Source organism: Quercus suber, unplaced genomic scaffold (genome assembly GCF_002906115.3).
Source record: "Quercus suber isolate HL8 unplaced genomic scaffold, Cork oak 2.0 scaffold_110, whole genome shotgun sequence".
In the NCBI taxonomy this organism is placed as follows: domain Eukaryota; kingdom Viridiplantae; phylum Streptophyta; class Magnoliopsida; order Fagales; family Fagaceae; genus Quercus; species Quercus suber.
The window spans coordinates 126,358-153,301 of NW_027069575.1; the positions used below are offsets into that span (position 1 = coordinate 126,358).

Sequence of the window (26,944 nt, forward strand, 5' to 3'; positions counted from 1 at the left end):
TAGTAAAGTTTAAGGACGTGAATAAAACAATTTCAATAGTTTAAGGACAAAAGATGAACTTTTTAATAGTTTAAGGACAAAAAATGAACTTCATAAAATTTAGGGATGAAAAACAAACTTTTGATAAAGTTTAGGAATTAAAATAGTATTTTACCTTTTTTTTGAGTCGTTGGGCCTAGACCCTCAATTAATTTGTATACTGTGTAAGGGTATAGCCCACAATGAGAGGTCTAAAGAGAAGTTTGGTTGGTGGTTGGTGAATAGAACCCATTGTAAGATGGTTGATAGCTAAAATTATGGTTACTTGAGGAGGATCTCAGGCAGCCAAGGTATCCTTTAAGTGTTCCAATCTAGATCACCTTTCCCTATAATGATTGATGATTTCTCCCTCTTTCTCTCATGTTTCTCTCCCCTAAAAGATGCTCTAAACCTTGGACCTGAACCCTTTTCTCATTTTTATCAAGGGAGTCAATACTGTACCGAAGACTGTACCGATTTGGCCGGCAACGAGTATTTCGGATACCAGTCAACCGGTGTACCATTTCGAGTTTACCGCTATTTTTATATCTATAAATATATATATATATATATATGTAGTGTGTGTATATATATATATTATAATAAATATAACAGTTTACCATAAAACATTTCCTCAATTCAGAACTAATTATTCATGGTTTTAGACTTTAGTATCAATTAAAAGAAAAATGAAAAAAAAAAAAAACACACACACACACACACACACACACACAATATAAAAAATAGAAAGCTTAAAAGTTACCATTGCATACTAAGAAACAAATAATACTAATAAGTTAATGCAAATAAGTTACCATTCTGCCCTAACAAAAACTCAAAAATTACAAAACTTTCAAAAAAAAAAAAAACTTTTTTCTAAACCAGCCGGTACCCCCCGGTACCGGCTGGTATTGCCTGAAATTAGCCGGTATGGCTGGTACGGCCGGTATTTTTTCCGGTACAAAACATAGGAGTTATATGTACCAGTTTGCTTGCCGGTACGGTACGGTACGGAATCGACTCCCTTACTTTTTATACCCTTTCGTTAGTGGACTTGAAATGATGAGAGAATATCCCATTGGCATGTGGGTTCCTCTACCCACGGTGACTAGGTGGTCTTTTAAGTCTAGGCTACTGTTCCAACATGTCTAATCCTATGTCAAAGGTGGGGCCCATTGTTCTGTTGCTGGCACGATTTCCTCATTACTTGAACTTGATGCTAAATCTTGTGCTCAACTAGCGAACTCTCCCAAGGCACTACTTCTCTTCCTGAGGGGATATAAGATGTCTACTTAGGTGTTGCAGAGAACAATAGCCTGAGTAGATTTAGCTCGAGACTTTCATTCATAGGATGGGCCCAAGGTTAATGGTGCTTGGCCTAAGTTTGGTATGGGACAAACTTTCTTCTCCCACAGTTACAATAATGGGGGAAGAGACTCTTGACGTATTTCTTGTAAGGTTTTTTATTTTTTATTAGAAAATAATAGGATCGTTACAACAATTTTGGGGGGGGGGGGTGTGTGTGGTGGGGGGATTGAGCCATGTTCCTCTTCCCATAAAAGAGATTAGATTATGTTATTGAGTTAAAAGATTTTTGGCCAAATCTCTTGTAAGTTGAAAGATTATATTGGCACCCATAAGAAAAGAAAAAAAAAAAAGAAAAAGAAAAAACTGTATTGCTGTGTGTGTATTGTAATACCTTATAATTTGTTTTGGAAAAGAAATCACTATATTGGTATATTGTTCAATTTGTCAATTCTACTCCATTAAAGAAAATATTTTTAAAAATAATTTCAAAAAATCATTAGTAAAAACAAACTAAAGGAATTACAAAATATGAATGATATACCAACAATGTCTTTCAACTCATAAGGTATTATAAAAGTGATTTTTTTTTTAATAGAAGAGACTTTACATAACTAGAACCTAAATATATAGGGATCAAAAAAGATTTTTTTTTTTCATAACAATTTATAATTAAGGGATGTTTTGGGACTAGTTCCTCAAGTGCCTTTTGGCAACAAGAGATATTGTAAGGTATTACGAAATATGAATAATCACCAAAATAGTCTTTTGACGACAAGATACTTTACCAGTCTAGTTAATTGGAACTCACTACATTGGTCATGTTGTTTTTTACAATCACAAAAGACAGTAGAGGAACTAGACCCCCTCCCCCCCCCCCCCCCCCCCCCCCAAAACTAGGCTACTTTTATTAGTACCTTTGATCCTTCTTCACTCAATCATTCTATTTATCTTCCTTCAATTCCTTTGTGTCGAGCCATGAGCTGTGACATTTCACCTCAAAACTAGTTGGTAATAAGAAATATACACTCAAATTTTTTATGACTTTCGACATTACACCACGCGGGCCTATTTTTAGAGTAGTTGTAAGAAGTCAAATTGTGGTCCCCCGACAATCCCTCCCTCACAATGACACACTGTGACTCAAACCTCTGACCTTGACTCTGATACCATTTGTCAAGCCTTGAGTTATGCCATTCCATCTCAAAACCAATTGGTGCTGAGGAAAACATACTCAAATCTTTTATGACTTTTGACATCACACCACACATACCTGTTTTTAGAGTGGTTGTATGGAGTCAAATTGTGGTCCCCCTAACACTATGCTCACTACAGTTGATTTTAAGACCCTAATCCACTAGGTTTTATCTTGTTCTTTCACAACCCTTTTAGTCACCTTGGGTAACTCTTCCTAGTTTATTCTTTGCATGTTGCAATCGCATGATATCCAATACGGCAATACCTATTTGTTTTCTCACAAACTATCCTCAACTTCCAACCCTATTATATATACTGCTAATGGTTTATACGTGCCTATTAGTCACCTTGGTTTTGTTCCTTTACTCGCACTATCCATTCGTGATACATACCTTGTTTTGAAGTTATCTCTCAATCTCCGCTCTACTAGATAACTATGTGATCCTGGTCTTGAGGTACACTTTTCTAATCGTGGTTGTGATATGCAGGGTCCATGGATGGGCCTGTTTCTTAAAACAGGTTGTTAGGTAAGACACCTGTTTGAGCTTTTCTTTTTTGCAGGTTCCCTCTCATCCGTCATCCTCCACCATTACTACCACTCTCCCTTCAGACTTATGGCATTCCGTTTTAGGTAAGGTCATGTGTCTCTATCTTGCCTTTAGTTATTGTCTTCTCAGAGTTGTCTAAGTTCAATTAAATTTCAAAACTTTGGTTATATCACTTGTCATCTTGGAAAACAAACTCTTTTACCATTTGATGAAAGTGAATCTATTTCCTCCAAAACATTTGATCTTGTACACTTTAATATTAATGGTCCAACCCCAATTCCCATTTAGAGGGAATCTTGTTACTTTGTCAATTTTGTTAATGATTATTTTTTGATGGTCTATCTTTTAAAGTATCGGTCTTAACTTTTGCATATTTATCCCACTTTTCATAAAATGATTTGAACACATTTTCCCCCTACTATTAATCTTTCATTCTGTTTTAAGAGTATAATGACAAATCATTTCTCTTCTTTTTGGACAAAATTGGCTTTGTCCCTTGCTAGTCCTATCCTTACTCCTCACAACAAAATGATTGTGTCGAATGAAACACCACCACATCCTTGATACCATCCGCACCCTCCTTATCTCCTCCTCTATACCTGAACGATTATAGGGTGATGCGCATTCACTACTGTCCATAGTATCAACTGTCTCCCTTAACCTATCACTTATAACAAATCCCTTTTTGAACTTCTTCATGATCGGGTTTGAAATTACTCCTACTTCTTGATATGCATATTTTGTTACTCTTCACATGAAAACCTAAGCCTCAATCTAGCCTTCGTTGTTTTCATGGTAGAATATTGTTGTTAGAACCCATCAAACCTTCTCTAGTGTCTCACACTTTTTTCAATCCCCCTCATCCTTGCTTCCATATTCGCTAATCCTTCCATTTCCCTTTACCCATAAATTTGTTTCTAAACTTGATGTCGATTATAGCTTAACAGTTGTCCCTCCATCTGGCTCATCTAACCTAAATCTAGCTACATTACAACTGTTTGAGTCTCCACTAGACCTTGATCTTCAAGGTTCACTTAGGTAAGACCTCCTCCCTCTTACCTTTTTTAGTATTGTGCCCTTGCTAATGCTATATATGAGCTTTTGTGGCTTCAATTGCTTCTCATTTATATGGGTGCTCTTCAAACCACCGGCACTCCTCTCTTCTGTGATAATCATAGTTCTATCCACATTGCACACAACATCTTCTATTAGCAGAGTAAACATAAGATTGACAACCACTTCATTTGTAGGGATGATGCCAAGTGTTACTGGTGGTCACCCTAACCCGAAATATTTTTTAAAATATCTTTAATTAAAAAAATTGAATTTTAAATTAATGTGAGTCATTGACCACACTTTAAAAAATAAAAATAAAAATAAAAATAAAAAAGAAAAACCTTGATCACCCTAAATAAAAATTTGAGCCCATTAAAAATAAAATTCAATCTCTTCAAAATTTTATTTCGTTGAATATTGAACAAAAAAATTGCAAAAAATGCTATGTCCACAACATTTTCATAACAAATACAAAGTAGCAGGTTGTTACTAGTGAACAAAAAAATAATTTTAATAGTAAGTTCAAATTAGAACCAGTAAAAATTTACTAAAAGCTCAAGAGTGTAATACACTATAACTTGTTTAGACCCCCAATTTTAAATTTAAGGCTAAATTGTTTTTACTCTACTTAGCTAACTACGAAACAATAGTAAATGAAACGCAATAAACCGGAACCACTCTCTAGTACATAAAGATAAACAATAAAAAATAAATATAAAGCACAAAGAGTAAGGGAATAAAGATGTAAACACAAGATAACACCGACACATGTTATCAAAGAGGAAACCGAAGTACTCAGTGAAAAACCTCTTTGCGGCCTAACAAGCTGAAATGATCCACTAGTGAATAAAGTTGAAGTACAAGGACATCAAAAAGACCCTCCAAGCTTAATCTACCCAATTTACTTGAACCCTTCAAGTTTCAGCTCCTAATGGACTTCACCAAGTCTTGTCTTCATTAGTTATCTAGATCCTACAATTAGCTCCAAATTGCATCCGTCAATCAATGGTTTCTTCTAATGCTTTCCACACACACCAAAACTTCTCTCAATTCTCAAATTGGGTAAGGTAAATGTTTGGGCTAAAAACCTCTCAAGAATTTGTAATTGGAGAGGTAGGAGTAAAAGAAAACTAAAAGAAATTGTGTAAATGATTATGGGTTTACAATCTCTCACCCTCAAGTGTATTGTTAGGGTTTTTTCTCTGAAAGTCTTCTTACAATTTCATGAGTAATGTGGGCTTATATAGTGTAGATAATGAAATGTGGAAAGCACTCTTTAAAATCATCTTGGTAGAGAGTTTCGCAAAGTGACTCACGAAATACAGCTTGGCAAGAGAATGTTCAGTTTCCAACATGTGCTTCTCACATGACCTTTCGCAGGTTATTCATTCGCAAGTCAGTCGTGAGCAAGTCGCGAACTTCATTGTCTTAACAATTCTTCATCAAACTCTCACACTCAACCCTTACATTAAATCCAACAAACATACAGGGAAAAGATTGACAGAATACAATCAAATTTGATATGGAATTAAAGCCAACAAAACATAGTTAGAAATCACAACTTTACACTTAATACCTAAGCTTTGTCTCCAACTTGGAATTAAAGGCAGTCTCGATGAGGAAATGAACAACTTGCTGAAAACTTTACCAGAATCTTGTTTCCAAACTCCACTTGCGATATTTGAAGGGGGGATGTTAGCATATAATTGTTATACTTAACATACCTGCATTTGACATACTCAAATGCATCTATACGCAAGTCCCTATGATGTCCTCAATTATCCTCTTACTCATAATAAGGCCCTTTTAAGTCAATTGGCTTTGTGTATGTTTTGTACATACAGAAAATATATAGATCATATATGCAGTTTTTTCCATACACTCTTCGCTTTCTGCTTCTTCCTTTCTTTCTTGTAAGATATCTATCCCATGAGAAAGTGAAAAATTACTTTTCTAATTGGTCTCCTTCAGCTTGTGTGATGGGTCACAAAACTTCTTCTATAACTTTTAAAGATAATAAGAGGTGACTAGTGGACAACACTTTCATATGAACCTATTACATTATTCCTACTATCCATCACTCATAACATGCTACCTCAATCAAGTGGAAAAAAAATTGTTACTACACTTATTCATGAAAGAAGTGCACATCATAAGCTGATGTTAAACTCGACCATTTTAAAGATTTTCAGAATCAGTACTGAAACAATTTTCCGCAGCCAATCCTTATTTGGGTATTTGCTATTTGCTAACAGCAGTTTCATCATTTCCTCAGTTTGTGCTTTCATATCCCACCACAATAAAACTAGAAGATTCAACGGGGATTCAAAGTATTTCTGCCACAGTTTCTTTTTATTTTTATTTTTTAAATATAGATATTTTTTCAGCGGTAGCCACTAGCCACATATTTACGGGGACCATATATTGATTGAATGAGGCAGAGATCCAGGCAAGGATTGCAATTAAATGTTGAGCACGTCCACCATTGCAGTAGTTATTTGACCATTCTCCTCACATAATTGCGAGGTTCATAAACATTGACCAGAAATCATGGAAGTCTGTACAACTGCTTTTGTCCTTCTGTCCAGTCCACGACTATCACAATACAAATTCATAGGCACTGTAAAATACAAACTCTTACCAATTTATTGGTGCAAACATGTCAATTATTTTTATTTTTATGTTTCGCAACACCAAAATCTTTTTTCTTTTTTCTTTTTCAACTCATCTGGAGAATTAATTGGGTCCCTATGTTGATGACCAACTAGCTGATTCAAGATCCGGCTGATTCACCCCAATAATAGATCCCATACCACAAAATTCAGCATACGTGTCACTAACAATAGATCCCATAGCATAGACCGATTTTTTATTTTTTGCTAGGTAATAGTGATTTTTTTTCTTTGCTAGGAAATACCTTAAGAGTGATTAACTTGACAAAATTTTCTTAGAAAAAAGTGTGCAGAATACTCTTGGGGTTCAAGTAATTGCTCAATGATAATGTCATCTTTGGTTCAATACCCAGCTCCCCATTCTCCCACTGCTACCTAACAAAAGGGGATGGTCCTACTTCGAAGGACACAATTTGTATTGCAAATTTGGAATGTGTTCAAATTTGAGCAAATTCGGAATCTGTTCAAATTTGAGACATAAAAAAGTATGATCACGGATTTCTATTGGAAAATGAAAGTTAATGTTACTCATAATGTGTACTATGCCCAAACCGAATTTTAGTGCACAAAATTGATAAAACCCCAATATCCCATGACGAATCACGAATTAAGAGTGACCAGACGTTAAATCGCCAAATTGGCTACTAGCACTAACCAAATGAGGACTAGTGACAAATAAACCCAAGTATAAGATCTTACTATTAGAACTATCCGAAAGAAAAGTTTCACAAAGGTAGCATCATCAAAAGAGAAAAGTCTGACAAAATATAATAACTTCCAGGAAATCTATACAACTAGAACTGGCTATTGACATTGGCAATGATCTCTCTCTCTCTCAATCAAGCACCCAATTAATTCGCATTAGACGATGGGAAAACCTTGCGTTCTGATTTATTTCTGCTCAGCATCCTCTTCAACGAACAACCCAAAGATGAAGATGGAGAAGATACTGATAGAGAATCACCCGTCACTCCAATATTCTCAGTCCGATTATTCTCACAACTTGGAATATCAATTATAATATCCCCCAATGTAGAATGAGAATCCCCATGCTCACTCAAACCCAATTCAACCCTCTCCAAACTAACTCCCACACTTGAATTCCCATGATCTTGATGTGCTTCCAAAACCTTAGCCTCAGACTCAGACACCACTAAAGCTCTACAAATAGGACAATTCGCATGTGAACTCAACCACATATCAATGCACTCCACGTGAAAACCGTGATGGCACTTAGGCAAGTCCCTCCCTACATCATTTTCCTCGAAAGGGCTTAAACAAATAACACATTCCAACCCATTTTTATGCTCCCCCGACTTGTACACAAACAAAGGAATTGTAGCAATGACCGATGCATCAAGACCCTTTGTTGAAGAGTTGGAGAGAGAGGTGTCAAAGTTGAATGTGTGGAAATGGTGGAACCGAGAGGGGCCGAGGACATGCGAGACGGTCAAGGAGCGTCGTCGTCTTCGGTCCCGGGATTGAGCCAAGAACCATTTTGCATAGACATGGAGAAGCAAGACCAAGAGAATTACTAGTAGTAGAGATATTACGGCCGCCAGCATGACATTTCCGTCGTAAGAGAATATGCTCTTGAAGACGCGACTTAGTGAGTTGGTTTGGTTTGGAGAGTCAGGAGGGCTCAACATTGTGACTTGTAAATGTAAGTAAAGAATGGTGGGGGTGTGTGTGTGTTTGTGATGCAGAGGTTGGGGATATAAGAAAGTATAAGAATACCAATGGAATCTTCTGCTTCTTCTTCTTCTTATTTAGCATGAGACTGAGAGAACGTTTACGTGAAAATAAAGTCGTTGTTATAAGGGATTAAAATATGGGGATTGTGCCCTGGACTATACTACACATTTGCGTGTACAGTTAGCAACACCCCCAATAGCTCGCTCTTTTCTCTTTCATGTAATGTGAATTTGTGTGTAGGAACATTGAAGTCAAAAGAGAATCCCATCATTCAAGGAGGTAATGAGACTCATGCATTTAGAAGAGGAGAGAGAAAGAGATGCGCAGAAATGAAGGACTCGTGAAGGCGACGGCAGATGAGGGTGGGTGGGGTTATTGAATTCATGCGCTGTTTTAAAATATTTGTTTATATTAGTGGGTTTAGTAGGATCCCAAGGCCTAACATATGGTCATTTTTGTTTATTCTTTTATTAGGTTCTGGTATTTTTTTTTCTCCCAAAAAAAAAAAAAAAAAAAAAAAAGGTTCTGGTACTTCTTGTGTGGTTCTGGTAGGGTGAGGGGGACCAATCTACTTGTATTAGGAGACTATACTTTGGCCTCGGACGCACCCATTCTAATACCCAATTTCATAATTTGTTAACTTTGATCAATATGAACATAGTGATTAGTGTCCACCACTCATAATAACCAATTTCGTAATTTGCTAACTTTGATCTATATGGACAGATAATGTCTACCAGTCATAATCACATAAGTGATGAGTCAATCACATAAGCCAACAAATTGTTGAGTGTCTCTATTGTATCAGGGGTCCCATGTGAATCTAACCAGTGACCACACACTGTCTTCCTTTTGACCTTACAACAAACAGTCAGCTGCTAATATCTGTACATCTTTTAATAGCTTCCACCTTTTTTTGATGCATGTTTTAGGCAAATTATCAAACTTTAATGTAGGTTACAGGCTCGTGACCTCCAACCCTTGACCCATACAGTGTCAACGTACCATACATGTGAGTTGTGACTTGTGACAGACTCAACTGCGTTTCTTTATAGATTCCTTAAATAAAACATTAGCCAATAATGGTTAATCACAAAAATAAAATAATACATAAGTCGAAGGAAAGGACAAAAAAATTTGAACTCCAAATCAGAAGTACGTACACAATGTCTCAATCTACAGCAAAAACACTAAAACCATATGAGACAGAAACCGCGTTTGCATTTTGAACTTTGCGGAGTGAGAGGAATACACCATATATAACAAAACAAAAGCATTGAAAGTAGGAGGATGGCAACAGATCTGTGACCCTTCAGAAAGTATTTATCTCATTCATATTAGGATTCCTTTTCTTACATATGAATTGAAACGCTTGGTGGGAAAACAAGTAGTATTTAAACAGCTATAAGACCGCACATGAAAATTTAAACATTTTAGGATTGATGATTATTATTAATGCATGTATCACATTTATGCTGATGTTACATCTTGTTAACAAATGAGAATTAAAAGAATGGAAACTTTCCTCATTTCTTGAGTTAGAAAGTTCAAAAACTAAAAGTGCTTGTTAATCTTAATCAATCCATGAGTTTGTATCGTTTCTCTTGGACACCTGTAACTCCCATTTGAATCTCTATTATGGTATGAAGTGGCACCTGAAAACCATAATTCTAATTCAATTAGAATGTAATTCCAAAATATACAATCAGCAAAGTCCAAAGAACAATCCAGCTTATAAGAACAGCTTCTTCATTGTATCAAAATCCAGATTCTGATTGGCGTTCACAATTCTCAGATTTTACCACCAACTAGACAGTTTGAGTCATTTGGTTTTAGTTATGTTTTAATTAAAAATAAAATAAAATCATGTGATTGTAAAACAAATCTTAAGAACTCACACTTTCTTCCTCAAAGGACAAGGATGGACCCGAAGAGGGAGATGGGAGATGGGAGGGGTACCACCTCTGAAATCGCGAGTTCAACAATTTCAACTAAAAGGCTGGGATCTCAAACATACTTTTTCATTTAAAAAAATTAAATTAAATTCACCAAACTTTTTCTTCTTTCTCCAACTTATCTCCTTTTCCTGTTCTTTCTTCTCTCCCTTTCAGGTTTTTAGACTTGGGCGCCTCAAAAAATGCTCTAAAGTTCCTTCAATGTCTACTCTAGCATTCTCACTCCGGCAGATACCAAAGCCTCAAAGCTCTCCCCATCAATTCACAAACTCAGGATTCCCCAAGTACAAAAATAGGTTTCCCAATCAAGATTTGGTTTTGAGATCACAGGTCTTTTCTTCTCTTGAATCTATATTTTGTGGTTCAATGTGTTCGAAGCAGGTTGGGGACCAAGCTTGCTATTGATGCTTAGTAAGATTAAAAAAGAATCCTTTTGTAGCATTATTTTTTATTGGTCCCACTATTGGGACCTAGGTTGCAATGGGTTTGTGCTGTTTGATTTATAGTAATTGCTAACTGATTTTTTTTTTTTTAGAAAGAAGGTATGAGCCAGATGGTTTAGGGTTTTTTTTAGAAAGAAGGAATGAGCCAGATGGTTTAGGGTAGCCACCAGTGAATGCACACCTGCCACAACTGCCATCCTTTGGAAAAGAATCTTTACCAGTCACAATGTCAGTGAAGGAGACTATCAAGTGGTTCAAATGAGTGGTGGGTGGGAAGGTTTAGAGTGGAGAGAGAGAGAGAGATTTCAAAAATGGCATAAGGAAATGGCAACTGGGTGTTGTTTGAACTGAAATTGTGAGTTGAAGACATGATTTCATGAGTTCAACTCACTATTTCAGAGGTGGCATCCCTTCCCTTTTACTGGTAATGGTAGGTCACCCTTGCCATCTAAGCATGAAAGCATGAGTGGAATTTACAGTTTCAACTTTCAAAAATTTGAGTTCAGCTCACTTTTTTGAATCTTGCAAAGTCTTAAGATTAGTTTTAGAAACACAGTAATTTGTTAATTATTTACTAAAACCCAAATTTGAGACAAATGACTGATCAAATATCTATCATAGTGAAGTACCAACATCCTTATCCCTCTTGCCCCAAAATATATGCACAAGATATGCAAAGAACACGCCAAGAGAACTGTAAAAAGAATGCTAAATGCCATATTACCTCAATGTGCGGAATTTCTTTCAGAGGCCTATCAGCAAAATAAGCATATAATGCTCTCAATACTGCCTGCAAGAATAAAGCAATAACAAAGTTTAAAAGGATCATAAACCAAAAAAAAAAAAAACAGTACAAGCACAAGTTCAAAATGATATAAACCTGGTGAGATATCACAACAACAGGTGCCCGTTGTCGTTCAAGCTCAATAATTACAGGCTCTAGCCTGCAATGTAGTGGAGGATGTTTAATACTATTCAAAACGTTGGAAAACCATGTAAAGTAAAGTGAAGAAAACTCATGAATCATTAAAACTATGAAATACAAACCTTTGAATAACATCCAAATAAGACTCCCCACGAGGATACCGATACCTCAGCTTGTCCTTCTTACGCGCCCTGCTATTGTGAAAATGACATAATTATCCACAGCACTTTATTGCAAATGCAGTTTACTCACTCATACCAGCAAAAATTTACTGACCAATTTTCATTTTGAGAGATTAAAAAAGTGTATGCACTCTTTTATCTTTACTAATATAGAGAGAGGAAAATTGCAACATACTCATACTCCTCAGGCATGTTCTTCTTTATCTCTTCATATGTCATTCCATCACAAACTCCAGCATTTATCTCATCAAGTGCACGCCATTGTATCTACCAAAAATTTAAAGAAACACAAAATCTCTCAAACATAACTGTAGAATAATTTCTAGATCCATCTATCACCCACCAAAGTCAGCTGAAATTAGATAATTTAAAAGGCTGAATAGGCTAAATGACATTCCTACAGATCAAGACATACCTTAGGGAATCCAACAATTGGACTAGCTGTCAATATAGTTCGTTGCAATGTGCTTGTCCAAATCTAAACCACAACAAAGCCAAAAAGAAATTAGCACTTAGTTAAGTATTGATAGTCAAAAATTAATAGACATATTTCATTTTTTAAGTAATAGTTTGATACATTTACTCATTCAAGCCCAAGACTATGGTCCAGATGTTGTCACCTATTTTAGACATTGAAGCCAAAAGGGTACGAATAAAACTTCCCCAAGGCCTCAACTGTTATATTACTGCATGGTTAACATCTTGGAACAGTAATTACCAATTTGTTTCTTAAAGCAAGAAAACTAATTTCATAATGTTAACCAAATCATACTTACATTCCTAAATTTATCAGCTGTTAGGAGTTAGAGATGAAAGTAGATTATTCGGAGGTTTATTGAGCAAAGGGAAGGAAAAGTGGGTAAGATCCTCTATGGTTCTATAAACAAAGAATCAACATACAAGTATTGCTTCAGAGTAAAAACCAAAATTTGTAAACGTTACAATCATGCATATGGTTGAAGCTTACAGAAGCAGCCCTTTCTGACTTGAGTCGCTTTTCAATGAAGTTGGTAAGTTTTTTCGCATAAATTTCTCCGGCATCACTGCACAAAGAAGTTACAGTATAGACGGGTAAGTCACATTTGAGATATAAAACTAATTGTTTTTGAAGAACCAAGTTCACAGCAAAATTATATTACATAACTTAGACAACTGAGTGGATCAAAATCAAATAAACACATCTCAGCATAAAATAAAATGAAACCTAGATTTAGATGGACAGGGGTAGCAGTTATGATGGGCAAAAAGCCAAATAACTAATCAGATGACAGAAGAAGATAAGGTACACATGATTGGAAGTATATATAATTTAAATTGAATTTAGGGTTAAACAAAACAAGTAACGTAACCATTGGCAATGTCAAGCCATTGTAATAATTCTATATTAAATATTCAGCAGAAACATTGAATAAGAAGCATGTCATACGACTTTCTGGGTTCTGAGCAAGCAGCTGACCAATATGACCTTCAGTTTTTAATGCATTTATGAGTAGCATTTGCCAAATAAGAATCAACCATAAGACAATCATTATTTTTTCTTGATTTATGCAATTAACAGTTTTTACAAGCTCATTGATTTAAAATAAAATAAAAAAACTATGGATTGATGTGTTTTTCTTAGGTGCCATTATTGTCACTAACAGTTAATATATATATATATATATACATATTCATCACCATGAAATCATCCAAACCCAACCAATTAATTGCACCAATGAATTTCACTCTACTTTTTATCCTCTCTCCATTCATTAACCAAATTCATGTTCTTGAGAAGTACTCAGTATCAAAGACAGGCTAGATTTCAGACCTCTGGAAATTGTACTGTGCAAAAAAGGCTTTCTATTAGCCAAAGATAGATTTCAGCAAATTCATGTACAATCTCAAAATTGCTATGAGATGGGTTTTTGTGTCCAAGTAGTTCCTAGTGGGAGAGCTAGCATTAAATCCAATCAAGTAAAGAAAAAAAAAAGACACCAAACTTAATCCTTGTAATAAATTTTCCCATGAAGAAAATTTTCTGCAGAACCTGCTGGTCCCACTATAGCAATATCATCAATCTCTGGTTTCTTGCATGTTCACGTAGTTCTGACCTGTTTTTCTAGCATTTATGAAACTTTTTGAAAAAAAAAAAAAAAACAATATTTGTAGTACAGCTACTAAGAATTTCACATCAGTGTGAAGTGTGAACAGATGAAAATTAAAGAAACCTGAAAAAATTTTAGGTTGTCCAAGATGGAAGACAATTCCAAAAGCTTTCATTTTCTAAACATGAAGTGTGGAAATTTACTCATGGACTTGCAAATTTTTAGAGAAGATTAAAGCTAATAAAAAGATTATCAAACCACTAATACAAAGATATACCTCAATGCAGTGTCACCCCCAATCCTGCCTCTAACATTATCCTTACTCTCCCCATGCCGAGTAAGTAAAATTGGGCGGGGCGTGAGATGTGTATTTACCTGCAACAGATAAAAGGAAAACACATTCCAAAATATGAATATTTAATCAAAGAAAGTAACAGGAAAAAAAGATCTTACATCTAACAAAGAGAACTCTACACTCAATTAAAACTTATTTTAGTGATGTCAGTCGCTCCTTATTCATAATCTCAAATTATGTGAAAGAAATCTCATAGAAAATATGTAGGAAGCTTTTAAGAAGAAGTATAGACGTAAAACAATTTCCATAGAAATTGTATAGAAATCATCATAGTTTATAAATGTTATTCTCTGCTATTAATACAATTTCCATATATTTGCATTTGTGAGGGTGACTAACACATTTTTTCTCATCATATGATCTTATTCAAACCACATTACTTATCCAAAAAATGATCTTACTCCCAGCCAAATGATCATCACATGTGGCAGATAATACATTGAGGGTAACATATAGACATGGTGTTCAGTACATCCTAAAGCTATCTTGCAACCAAGAGGCGTAAAACTGTTTACATGGTCTAACCATTAAGACAGATGTTCCTTAAGAGCCTGAAATAAGACAATTCTTTTCACAACCATTATTAATCCAGATATCAGCCCTGCCATGTGTTATATGCCTTCTACACATGCAAAGCAACCAAAAGCAAAAGCATGGAAGATTATTATTTTGGGTTTCATATCCAATTTTTTTTTTTTTTTTTTTTTTTGGTCAATCTGATTTTGTACTACAAATATTAACTAAGATTAGAGTTAGCCTGCAGTAGACCAAATTGCATGCTAAAGAAGAAACAAGATGAAAAAAGATTCTCAAGATCACAAATCCTTTATTCAGAAGATATATAATATGCTAGGACCATATCTTTCACAGGACAGCATACCAAGAAAAATACAATTCGCCCCGGAAGATAACCACTGATGTTGTTCACCTGAACAAAAGATAAAAGGTCTTTAGTAGATCAAAAGTCATAAGTCACACTATACACCAATTACATTAGGAAGAATAAAGAGATGCATGAAGATCTAAACCAAGGATTTTCAGGGAAAAAAGTTAAAAACAAGAAAAATGACAATGGCAATTTGCAAGAAAGCACAATCATCTTTAGTAGACAAGTATTGGTCCATGCCAATCACGCCACGTGGCAAGGAGGCCTATGCAATGAACTAAAGTACTATTAAATTGAATTTAAGTTTAATTAATTACTTGACAAAAAGTTATCATGCACAGCAATCATTACAGATGAGGAAGTGAACGCATCAACTATGTCTACCACTAAAACAAACAATACACTACTAATGGTACATCCAAAATTTCTCCATAATCAACAAGGAGTTGCAATTAAACAAGATTCGGCCCACCTGTATGTTATCCTTAGGCAATTCTTAACAGATAAAACATAGTGCCAACTAAAAGCCCAATGTACATGTAGTAGGCATATACAATTTTGACAATTTTGATGTAGTTACTAACAAGGTCAGCAAACTTACTTGTATTTGACCACCATGTCCACTGGCCATATCAATCATTTTGATGTAAGACCCTTCTTCAACTGTCTCATAAACCTTGTAAGAGGAGCATAAAGTATATTTAGTATGACAGTTAGCATTCTTACAGCCAAATCTCACTACTTCCAATTTGTATTAATTCATTTTGCGGGAGTTACTTTTTCATAATTGGCTAGTCGATCTTTGAAGTCCTGCAATCCAGCCTCAAAATCTGGCCTATGGGAGGACACAAATTATTAGGCACATAACTTTCAATCAAGATATGAAACAACTGGTTTAAGAGCAATCATACTGTTCTGCATAGTCAGGGCTTTGTTGAATTTTAAGGCGTATATTTCTTTCAATAATGCGTTCATCATTACATAGTGATTCCAGAAAAATAATCTGCATCAAAATGAAAAAATGTATCACAAGCCAAATTATTTATATTACATTTCAGACATAGATTCCTTTATAATTCTCCATGCTGTGATCATAGTACCTTGCATTTTCCTTCAGCCATTTTCATCAGCATATTCCTTCGTTTCCTGCTGCTGTTTGTGGCATCAAATATCCCTACCTAAAACCAAATTAAGATTGTCGAAAAAAAAAAAAAAAGGATCAGGCAGAAGCCACAAAAAGATCAAGCGAATCTACACCACAGAACTTACCTGGCCACCTTCTTGCATCCAAGATATCATGTCCTCCATAGCCAAGGCTGCTACCTAGTAGCATGTGATACATTAAAACTATGTAGAAAGAAGAGGGTTAATATGGTGTGAACATTACCAATTGTCCAAAATTTATTATAAAAAAAAATACTAGCAATTGCATTATTATGAAAAATTACTCTTGGTGGTATGATACACCTAATTACATTAATATGAGCAACTATATGTTGTCCCTCGTCACCATATTCACATGATGAATCCAAACACCACCTCAACAACATAAGCCAAAGAGCTGAATGGTGTAAACATTGCCTCTCACAGCATATTTGTACCTTTCCTTCCTTGATTATTTTGTTACTACCATGCCAGTGTTCAAAGCCAATAATTTTGATTTCATTTTTTTTTTTTTTTGTTGGGGGGGGGGGGGGGGGGGGGGTGTTGTTGTTGTGTGTATAATTATGGTATTGATAAACCACTCAAGAAACTTACAGACAATACTGTGTGTGTCAATATAAAAAATATACAATTTCTAATATTAAATTAGGTCATAACTCATAAATATACTATATATTAGATTATCAACTTTGATATATATACACATATGATTACCTAAACTCTAATAAGTACGCTAAAAAGTTGTGTACTTTGCTACAAACAATACAAAGAAAAATTTTCAAAAAAAGGGAAGCAACATTTGAACCCAGGTGCTGTCCATGGGGGAGACCAAATGGTACCACTAAACCACAAGGCTCTTGGCTTTTTTTTTTAAATAAAAACATAATATATAACCCTTGTGGCCTTAATGGAAATAACAACTATGACAAAGGGAACACTTAAGCAAAAAGAGAACTTTTTTGTTAGAAACTTTCTTTTCTTAGCGGGCCAACTGCTTTTGGAGGCCACTGATCATTGGGTTAATTCAAATTTTTGGGGATGGGGGGCCTCAAATTTTTGGAAGCCCAACCTTTAAAAACTTTGAAAAAAAATTATATATATACACACATTTTATATATATAAAAATTCAAAAAAAAATTTGGGGGGGGGGGGTTTGGATAGGGGTAACTTGGCTCCACCACTGTTCACTCAATTAACTTCAAATCATGCCATGCCATTTACAAAATTCAGATTTCAAATATGAAATAGTAAGTAAGGATCTCCACAAACAACCATAGGACACTCTCCAATGCAACTGATGCCAAAATTTCTTCAATTGGATTCACCCGTTCATATGTGTAATCAAATTATACAACATAAGGTTTGTAAAGGAATGTGTGTAGGGATTTAGAAAGAAAGAACAATACAAACCCTAGACTTCATCACCTAGTGGCCAATTTGGATGGAGGGGGCGGGAGGGGAATAGAGGGGAGTTGACCGGAAATTAGGCTATTTTCCCCTTTACTCCCCCTCCGTCCAAACTAGCCCCTAGAGCTAGCCTAAACCCGAGAACTCACCACCTAAGACTACTTGGAATCACCACCAAGCTAGAGAGAAAAATCTCAATTCAAAAGTATTCATCAAATTCAACATACCCATAAAGTTTCCTCTAGGGCCTATAAATAGGATCCCAAATTACATTACATAATCATAGCAAAAACAGTAACAAAATCCTTTAAAACCCTCAAAATAAAATTCAAATAAATTCAAACCCCACAATATGCACTAACTGACTAATGGAATCAATTAGCATTAATCTGGTGTCCCCACCATTGTAGCTTATTCATGAGATTTGAAAATAACTCATGACCTTTAGAATTTCTAACCATTATATCAGTGGCGAAATAGATGCTCAAATCCCAGAGAAACTTTTAGAAATTAACCATTCAGTCCAACTAAATAACTCGTTCATTCACAGAAAAGGTGGCATATTTTTAATGATCCTGACAGATAAGATATTTTATTATTATTTTTTATTTTATTATAAAAAGGCCAGATAATCATATGATCCACCCAAAGCAATAAATCATTCTCATGGATATTCACCTCATTACGTGCTTCCATGCCTTCAGGATTGTCTGCTCGGAAAAAATCTGCAGACTGCAACAAGAAAATGAGTCATCCATCAAGAATAATTCAAGAAATTTCATAAAACTATTGCAATCTTCTTCAGGCTTTTCGAAAGCAAGGAAAAAGGAAAAAAACACACATTCAAAGAAGAAAAATTGGCTTGATGGCAAAATGACATTTTAAATAGGACAAAAATTAGCTCCAAACTAGTTTAGAGGAATCTCCTCCAACCCACTACATGGCAATTTACAAGACTACCCATGTGTATTATTTAAACAAGCCACATGGCTCATTAAAAAAGTCATATGACTAAAACTACACACGGAGGGTCTCTTCATTGGCCACATAATGGGTTGGAAGAAGATAGCTCCAAACCAGTTTGAAACTAAACTTCTTCCCTTCAAATACAAGACAATTCCTCCCGGAAAAACCTAGGTTCCCTCTGCTGATGGGTGCAGCAGCAGATGGAGAAAAATTGGGCTCCCTCTCTCCTAAACTACAAAAACTCTGACATTTCAAGATCATAAGATTCCTTCCTGCAAAAAAAATTGGACCAGTTTGGTTTAAAGGGCCATAATAATTACAGGCCAACCCAACTCCCTCTTGTTTTAAATTTAGAGATCCTAGTCTTGCAATAAAACAGACCCATAGTTTTCCTAGGTCCAAGCCACCACCCAATTCCCTTTTTCCCTCCTCATTCCTCTGCATGTACTTGCAGAGGATTATTCTAAGGTGGACCAGAAACCCAATCAAATTTTGTTGATACCACGTAGAAAATTTTCCGCACAGCCCCATTGGCTATTTGATAAAGAATTCTGAAAGTAGTGTTTCTGCTCTCATCTATGCCTTGCACATACTCACTGTTGTGCAAATGTGTGAAATTAACATATTGTCAGACCCCATTCACTTAAAGTAGAGTATGACAAAACAAGTCTAAGAGAATCGTAGTAAATTCTTTTTTTTTTTTTTTTAAGGAACAAAGAAATACAGTAGACAGGAAGAGAAGGAACAGGCTATTATTTATGAACACTATGAGATCAACTATGTCAAATGAGTTCATCTGACAAAAATTAAGCCACAAAACAGATAATAATTACTTCCATTGCCAGAAAATCAGCCTGAAATTAACCACATCCCACTTTATACAACTTAGAAGAAGAATAGGCAAAAGAAATTTTATATTGATGAAGGAAATATCACGGTGGAAGAAAGGGTAGAAATGTACCTGATTTGCCCCATGCTTAAGCCGCCGATACTATTGCAACCAAAAAAAAAAAACAACAAATTAGAACAATTTTTTTCTTTATATGTTTCCCCATTAACTTGAGGTCAGAAGGACAAAAAGAGTAGTCATGGTAAGATTAAATGACCTTTCCAACATTGAAATGCTTGGTATCATGACCCAACCAGCGGAGATATCTGGTAAGTTTAGCTGCAGTAAATGTCTTGCCTCGAGCTGGCAAACCGACCTAAAGTACAAGCAACTAGTTAGAATTATTCATTCTCAACAGTACTACTAAATTTATTTTTTAATAAGTAGTACTTCTGAAATAATTTTATGAAGCGTCTGAATTGATGATGGCAATTACCACCAAAATCCAATTTTCAGGCTATTTAAGGGTCAACTTTGAATTTCAATCTCACTAAGATAGTGGGAGAACAGTGATTTATGTTTTCAATGGTTCTAACAAACACACATGCAGGGAAATACCAGAACAATTGCCAAATGTCTATCCTCCTTTGGTCCAAGCATCTGATCCGCTACAGCTGCAGCTGCAACAGCTCCAGCAGCCGCCGGCATTGAATTCTAAGAATTTAAAAGGGAAGGGGGGAGAAAAAGCAATTGATTGGATTATACAATCTTCACAGGTGAAAGATTTTTTCTTTTTTTTTTTAATACATTTTTTAACAAACCTTCGTTTCTGTATCCATTCTGAGATCTACAGTGAAAGTACTTGCACTAGCAGATTTAACTAGCCTTGGAGATCCAACACCCCTATCCACAAGGAGTCCCCTATGACTATCTTGCTTTTGCGAAGGCGAAAATGTCCCAACTGACTTTGATTCAACTACCCCAGAACCTGAATAAATCCTGGATGAATCAGGGACAATTACCTCCAACTCCTATGTAAAAATGAAGATAAAACATTAGATCCAAAACAAAATATTTTACAGAAGAAAAAAAAAATCTGGAGACATCTTCAAGCTAAACAGACATATCAACTGTAAGTGTCTTATCTGACTTTAAATAACATCATCATATTGCTATTGAATCAACTAGCCTGTCAAACATAAATATGATAGTTCCATTCCATTATGGACCAAAGAAAACCTGAAGTTCAAATGTTGATAAATGTAGCACACTAATACTTCAAAACCCTTAACTAATTCCAATTTACTTATATGCAAGATAGGTTAACAAGAAAAACCTTTATGGTTGCAGGGCGATCAGCAGAAACACTACCATCCTTAGAGGGATGTAAAACATTCCCTGAGCCATCCATGTTAGAGAAAACCCCAGCAAGAGTTAATGACCTTGGAGTCTCTGTGTTATTGGCTGCATAAAAAAAACCTGAATTGGCAGAAGTTGTTGGAGCTGGAACAACATAATGTTCAAGATCAAGTTCCAAACTAGCTGAAGAGCCATTCTGCAGAGAATAGAGAATATAAGACGTTTCAAATAAAAGCCATAAGCTAACATAAAATAATCTGTTGTAAAAGGAACTAGTTCTCATTTTCCATTGTTTGATTGTAGTTTAACTGAATTCATTGCTCATTGGACATGAATACAACTCTCAAATTTGTTTTGCATCAGAATTTCCCTCCAACAAATTAGAATGGCAAAGCATTAGTGCAGCGGTAAGTCAAAATTGTACCTCGGCAGCATTCATCTCTGGCGCTGAATTAATACTGACATCAGGAATACCACGAACAGCTGAAGGCCGAAGGTTCTCCTGATAAGCCCTCCAACTAGCCGCAAGATCAAATGGCGAAACCCTATCGGCTTGAATTAACACCCGATACTCTAGAACTTCATCAGCATTAAGCCTAAATAGAGCCAACCTTGCATCCCCTTGCAAGGTACCCCCAATGAGTTGTCGGTTTGGACCTTCCTCAACTATACAAGGCACATTACTGTGCTTGGGCTTCAAAAGGAACTTAAAGTCCAAAGTTTCTACATCCAAAAAAAAAAAAATTATCAAACACACAAGCCAAAACCCCCCTCACCTCAAATAAATATTGAATATTGCCTAATTGTTTGCTATAATATTTGAATAATGAAATAAATATATTTCTTTATTCATTCTTTCTATTATTTCCTTTTCACTCATTTTCACCATTTGAAACTGTATTGTCCAATGGATTGAGGAGGATACTACTATTCTTGATTGGGTACTAATGAATTAGCATATAACAGACATAGAGGTAATTAATTATAGGTTTATTGTCCATGCATGCCTTTTTATTCATTCAAAAAAGCAATAAAAGTAAGTAAGTGGTGCATTAAAACTTAAACAAAACATTAGTTAGTTACCGTGATTAGGAGGAACAACAAAGCTCAATTCCCACAATGACGCGGATTCGCGTTCCATCGAAAGCTAACCAAAACAATCATCAAAGCAATTAAACAAGTGGTAGTACTTTCTTTGTATTGTATTAAACACAAGGAACAGAAGAGAGAGAGAGAGAGAGAATTACAGCTTTAGAAGAATCCCAAGAGCCAACGAGAGGAACGGAGCCATAGACATGAGGAATGAGGTCTCCTTTGCGCTTGTAATTCTCCATCTTCAACGACACATACAACTGCCCCCCGGCTTGGTTTCGCTCCTCCTCCCCCATTCCCTGCGACCCACCCTCCTCCGTACTCTTCGACGCTCCAGTTCCCATTCTCTCTCTCAATTCACCAAAACCAAATTAAACCCTGCTTTTGCTTTTGGATATTCCTCTCGGACTCATTGTGATTTTAATTTTATCAGACTGGACTCTATAGACTAAACTAGTCCATGAATTAACGATGCATATTCTAAGGTCTGCTTTTTCCTTTTTTTTTTTTTTATCCAGGCAGGGCTATTCTAGATGAGTCGTGGCAGACAAACATGATAATAATAAAAAAGAATATTTTCAGCTTCTTAATTAAAGTGAATAAATAATCCCTAACTAAGAAAGATAATATAATAACAACAATCACTTTTATAAAGAAAGCAAGGGAATAAGTGGGTAGCATATGGGTTAATCAAAAAAAGAAAGAAATTAGATCAAGTTTGATCTGCAAGACCGAAACCAGAGAGAGAAAAATGTTTCTTCTCAACGCGAATAATCTCTAAGGAAATCCTGTCGTGGAAATTAATCACTTTGAGGGAAACAAACCTAAGTGGTTGGTGTCCAAGTGAACTCCTTGCTTCTGGCAGAGAGCAGGACTTTGAGAGGGAGAGAGGGAATCAACCTATTGGTGCATACCTGTCGATCTAACTCTTTGTTTATTTCTTTCTTCCTTTTTTAATTTTCCTCTTATCTTTTTTTTCTTTCCTCCACACTTGTTTTCTATTTCATAGTTTTTTCTTAGAGGTTCTTGTTACCGTGATTGTGGCCCCCCCCCCTCTTTTGTGCATGGCAAAGGCCTTCTTTTATAGTGCCTGTCTGTGAGAGACTGCACCCCCGACCCCCTTTTTTAGAATGTTGTTAGGCTAAACCCACGTGAATAGGTGGAGTCATGTTATTGCCTCTCAAAATGGAAGTTCAATTAATTAAATTTTTCCCTTTAGATTAAGGGTTTTACAATGGAGTCACCACTTATTTAATTATTGAAAAAATAAGAAAACCATAATTAAAAAATTCCTCATTTTATTAATTTGAAATTGAATTTACGTTGATCATATGAAAATTACATGACTTTGGTTCTAGATACAATCTAAGATAAAGTACATAACTTTATTTCATAGTTACAATCTAAAAATTGAAAATTACAAGGATAAACATTGGTCTATCAACCCTTGATCTAAGTTCGGAGGCAGGTGTTAGGCACCCACCTTACCCAGTAAAATCGGTCTTCTAGACTATGGTGGCCAATATTCATATCATATCATCCAATATGTTATCAATCAATTTGCATTTTGAATTTAAAGTGTGTGCATGTGATAAACCCTAATCCCATTTATTAAGCATTTTATTTGGATTGAAAAATAAATTCTAGTGAATGTGTGTGTATGGTGATATCCTAAATTTAAGGATTTGAAAAAATTATGAAACAAACATGTTTTTTATATTTGTAATGTAGATTTAAGATCGAAATTAGTGTTTATGCATGAACATGTGATGAACAACTAAGAACATGTGAAGAACACATAAGAACATATAAGAACATTCAAACATATTTAAGAGAATTTAAATAATTACTATCATATTTTAATCCTAAATTTTCATCTTGGCAACATAAAAAACCAACTAGGCAAATGGGATTATACTTTCATGCAAGATCCATATAGTGGAGAAGGAGACTCTTGATGGAGGTCTTAAGGGTAGAGGAAAAAAAGAGTTAAGAGAGGAAGAATAAATCTCACTCAATATCTTGAGTCTCAAGAAGACCAAGATATGATAAGACTACTCTACTTCACTAGAACTCAAGAGATAAGAAGAGAGAGGGGGTTTTTGTGTGCTTTTGAATGAAGGAGAGTGAGAGTTTATATAGTAGTGGTGGAAGAAATATAAATGGAAGACTATTTAATGAGGGTTGACAAAAAATCATGAACCTAGACTTCATTTTAGCCTTGAGGAAAATCTAGTACATTAAATGGAAAGATTGGTGGGAGTGAGAAACAAGCTAACATTCAGTTTTCCCGTAACTGTTGTAACAGCCTATAAAGCCAATTTCGAAAAATCATATCTGACTCAATTCTGATCGAAATTATCTCGTTCTTATACTCAAATTGAAACCTCGGATGTCTAGTTTCTGGGAAAATTAACCTCATTCACAGATTCAAAATATTCTGAGAGATATCGATGAAATGGTGAGCAGAGGTCATTTGTTAAAAAATGGTTTCAGCACAATTAACATTAATATGTCCCAAATTAGCTCTCAATTAACATTAAATGGCTCCAATCACTCCAATTCAGACTTAATTAGTTCCAAATTTACTCTAATTAAAAGATAATTGCACAAATTACTCATTGAATAATTAATATTTAGCTATCTAATTAATTAGATGTATGCAACCTCACTATAAGATGTAGTCCTAACCAATCAAATTATGACACATCATTGATCTCAAATTAATTACACTTATAACCAATTGAAATCAATTGTTCATAATCACATATAGTCGGACTCAATTTGTGATAGTACATCTTAGCCATTAAAACTTGATTTAATGATAACTTTCAATCTAGTGATCCGATTAGGGCTTATGACCAGTCGATTTGATCGTTACAACATCAAGATCATTTTGGTGAAATGAGTCTAAAGATCTAATGGTCAAAATCAAGATGCATATTTCCAAGGCAAAATTACCCTTTTACCCTCCAAGTGANTTTTTTTTTTTTTTTTTTTGAAATTTGGATAGAGGAGAGAGAGAGAGAAAAAGAAAGAGAAGCCAAATTGAGCGATGGAAATGAAAGGAGAGAAACAATTAGTTTTGGTTTGATTTTTTATCGATAACGGTAGGCGCTGAAGGATGATGGCTCAGTGGTTGGGGGTTTGGTAGGGTAGGGAAGGGCGGGCCAATCCCACGCACGCGGCACGAGCCACCACGAACTCCGACTCTTTATACTTCGCCTATTTGGGCTTACTCTACTCGCTTGCGGTGGGTGAGAACTGTACATTCGCTTCCTTTATTTGACACGTTGGCAGTTTTGGTCTTCGTTTCCCCCGACCCCCTTTTTTAGAATGTTGTTAGGCTAAACCCACGTGAATAGGTGGAGTCATGTTATTGCCTCTCAAAATGGAAGTTCAATTAATTAAATTTTTCCCTTTAGATTAAGGGTTTTACAATGGAGTCACCACTTATTTAATTATTGAAAAAATAAGAAAACCATAATTAAAAAATTCCTCATTTTATTAATTTGAAATTGAATTTACGTTGATCATATGAAAATTACATGACTTTGGTTCTAGATACAATCTAAGATAAAGTACATAACTTTATTTCATAGTTACAATCTAAAAATTGAAAATTACAAGGATAAACATTGGTCTATCAACCCTTGATCTAAGTTCGGAGGCAGGTGTTAGGCACCCACCTTACCCAGTAAAATCGGTCTTCTAGACTATGGTGGCCAATATTCATATCATATCATCCAATATGTTATCAATCAATTTGCATTTTGAATTTAAAGTGTGTGCATGTGATAACCCCTAATCCCATTTATTAAGCATTTTATTTGGATTGAAAAATAAATTCTAGTGAATGTGTGTGTATGGTGATATCCTAAATTTAAGGATTTGAAAAAATTATGAAACAAACATGTTTTTTATATTTGTAATGTAGATTTAAGATCGAAATTAGTGTTTATGCATGAACATGTGATGAACAACTAAGAATATGTGAAGAACACATAAGAACATATAAGAACATTCAAACATATTTAAGAGAATTTAAATAATTACTATCATACTTTAATCCTAAATTTTCATCTTGGCAACATAAAAAACCAACTAGGCAAATGGGATTATACTTTCATGCAAGATCCATATAGTGGAGGAGGAGACTCTTGATGGAGGTCTTAAGGGTAGAGGAAAAAAAGAGTTAAGAGAGGAAGAATGAATCTCACTCAATATCTTGAGTCTCAAGAAGACCAAGATATGATAAGACTACTCTACTTCACTAGAACTCAAGAGATAAGAAGAGAGAGGGGGTTTTTGTGTGCTTTTGAATGAAGGAAAGTGAAAGTTTATATAGTAGTGGTGGAAGAAATATAAATGGAAGACTATTTAATGAGGGTTGACAAAAAATCATGAACCTAGACTTCATTTTAGCCTTGAGGAAAATCTAGTACATTAAATGGAAAGATTGGTGGGAGTGAGAAACAAGCTAACATTCGGTTTTCCCGTAACTGTTGTAACAGCCTATAAAGCCAATTTCGAAAAATCATATCTGACTTAATTCTGATCGAAATTGTCTCGTTCTTATACTCAAATTGAAACCTCGGATGTCTAGTTTCTGGGAAAATTAACCTCATTCACAGATTCAAAATATTCTGAGAGATATCGATGAAATGGTGAGCAGAGGTCATTTGTTAAAAAATGGTTTCTGCATAATTAACATTAATATGTCCCAAATTAGCTCCCAATTAACATTAAATGGCTCCAATCACTCCAATTCAGACTTAATTAGTTCCAAATTTACTCTAATTA

The 26,944-nt window shown here is 35.2% G+C and overlaps 2 protein-coding genes across 3 annotated transcripts; both read right to left on the minus strand.

The window, feature by feature from the left end:
- Positions 1 to 7,540: 7,540 nt before the first annotated feature.
- LOC112004414 (RING-H2 finger protein ATL63) lies at positions 7,541 to 9,004 on the minus strand. The gene has a single exon (XM_024036662.2). The coding sequence runs from the start codon at positions 8,443 to 8,445 to the stop codon at positions 7,648 to 7,650; it is 798 nt and encodes a 265-aa protein (XP_023892430.1). The 5' UTR covers positions 8,446 to 9,004; the 3' UTR covers positions 7,541 to 7,647.
- Positions 9,005 to 9,796: 792 nt separating this feature from the next.
- LOC112004395 (6-phosphofructo-2-kinase/fructose-2,6-bisphosphatase) lies at positions 9,797 to 22,650 on the minus strand. 2 transcript variants are annotated; one of them, XM_024036642.2, is made up of 23 exons: positions 22,297 to 22,650; positions 22,133 to 22,196; positions 21,474 to 21,772; positions 21,027 to 21,245; positions 20,512 to 20,721; positions 20,309 to 20,404; positions 19,968 to 20,066; positions 19,823 to 19,852; positions 18,574 to 18,627; positions 16,594 to 16,647; positions 16,425 to 16,502; positions 16,236 to 16,327; positions 16,102 to 16,159; positions 15,926 to 16,000; positions 15,319 to 15,366; positions 14,361 to 14,458; positions 12,964 to 13,039; positions 12,412 to 12,474; positions 12,172 to 12,263; positions 11,937 to 12,005; positions 11,770 to 11,833; positions 11,614 to 11,679; positions 9,797 to 10,146 (listed from the first exon to the last, which is right to left on the minus strand). In XM_024036642.2, the coding sequence occupies exons 1-23, from the start codon at positions 22,483 to 22,485 to the stop codon at positions 10,069 to 10,071; spliced, it is 2,271 nt and encodes a 756-aa protein (XP_023892410.1). In that variant the 5' UTR covers positions 22,486 to 22,650; the 3' UTR covers positions 9,797 to 10,068. The 2 variants fall into 2 exon arrangements, with proteins under 2 accessions (XP_023892410.1, XP_023892409.1); XM_024036641.2 differs by having other exon boundaries at positions 11,937 to 12,008.
- Between the last annotated feature and the right edge of the window lie 4,294 nt (positions 22,651 to 26,944).

Coding starts and splice junctions, on each gene's coding strand:
- LOC112004414 (XM_024036662.2), bottom strand. CDS start 8,445: ATGTTGAGCCCTCCTGACTCTCCAAACCAAACCAACTCACTAAGTCGC.
- LOC112004395 (XM_024036641.2), bottom strand. CDS start 22,485: ATGGGAACTGGAGCGTCGAAGAGTACGGAGGAGGGTGGGTCGCAGGGA. Junction 19,853..19,967: donor AGCATTTCAATGTTGGAAAG/GTCATTTAATCT, acceptor TGGTTGCAATAG/TATCGGCGGCTTAAGCATGG. Junction 12,009..12,171: donor AACATGCCTGAGGAGTATGA/GTATGTTGCAAT, acceptor TTTTCACAATAG/CAGGGCGCGTAAGAAGGACA.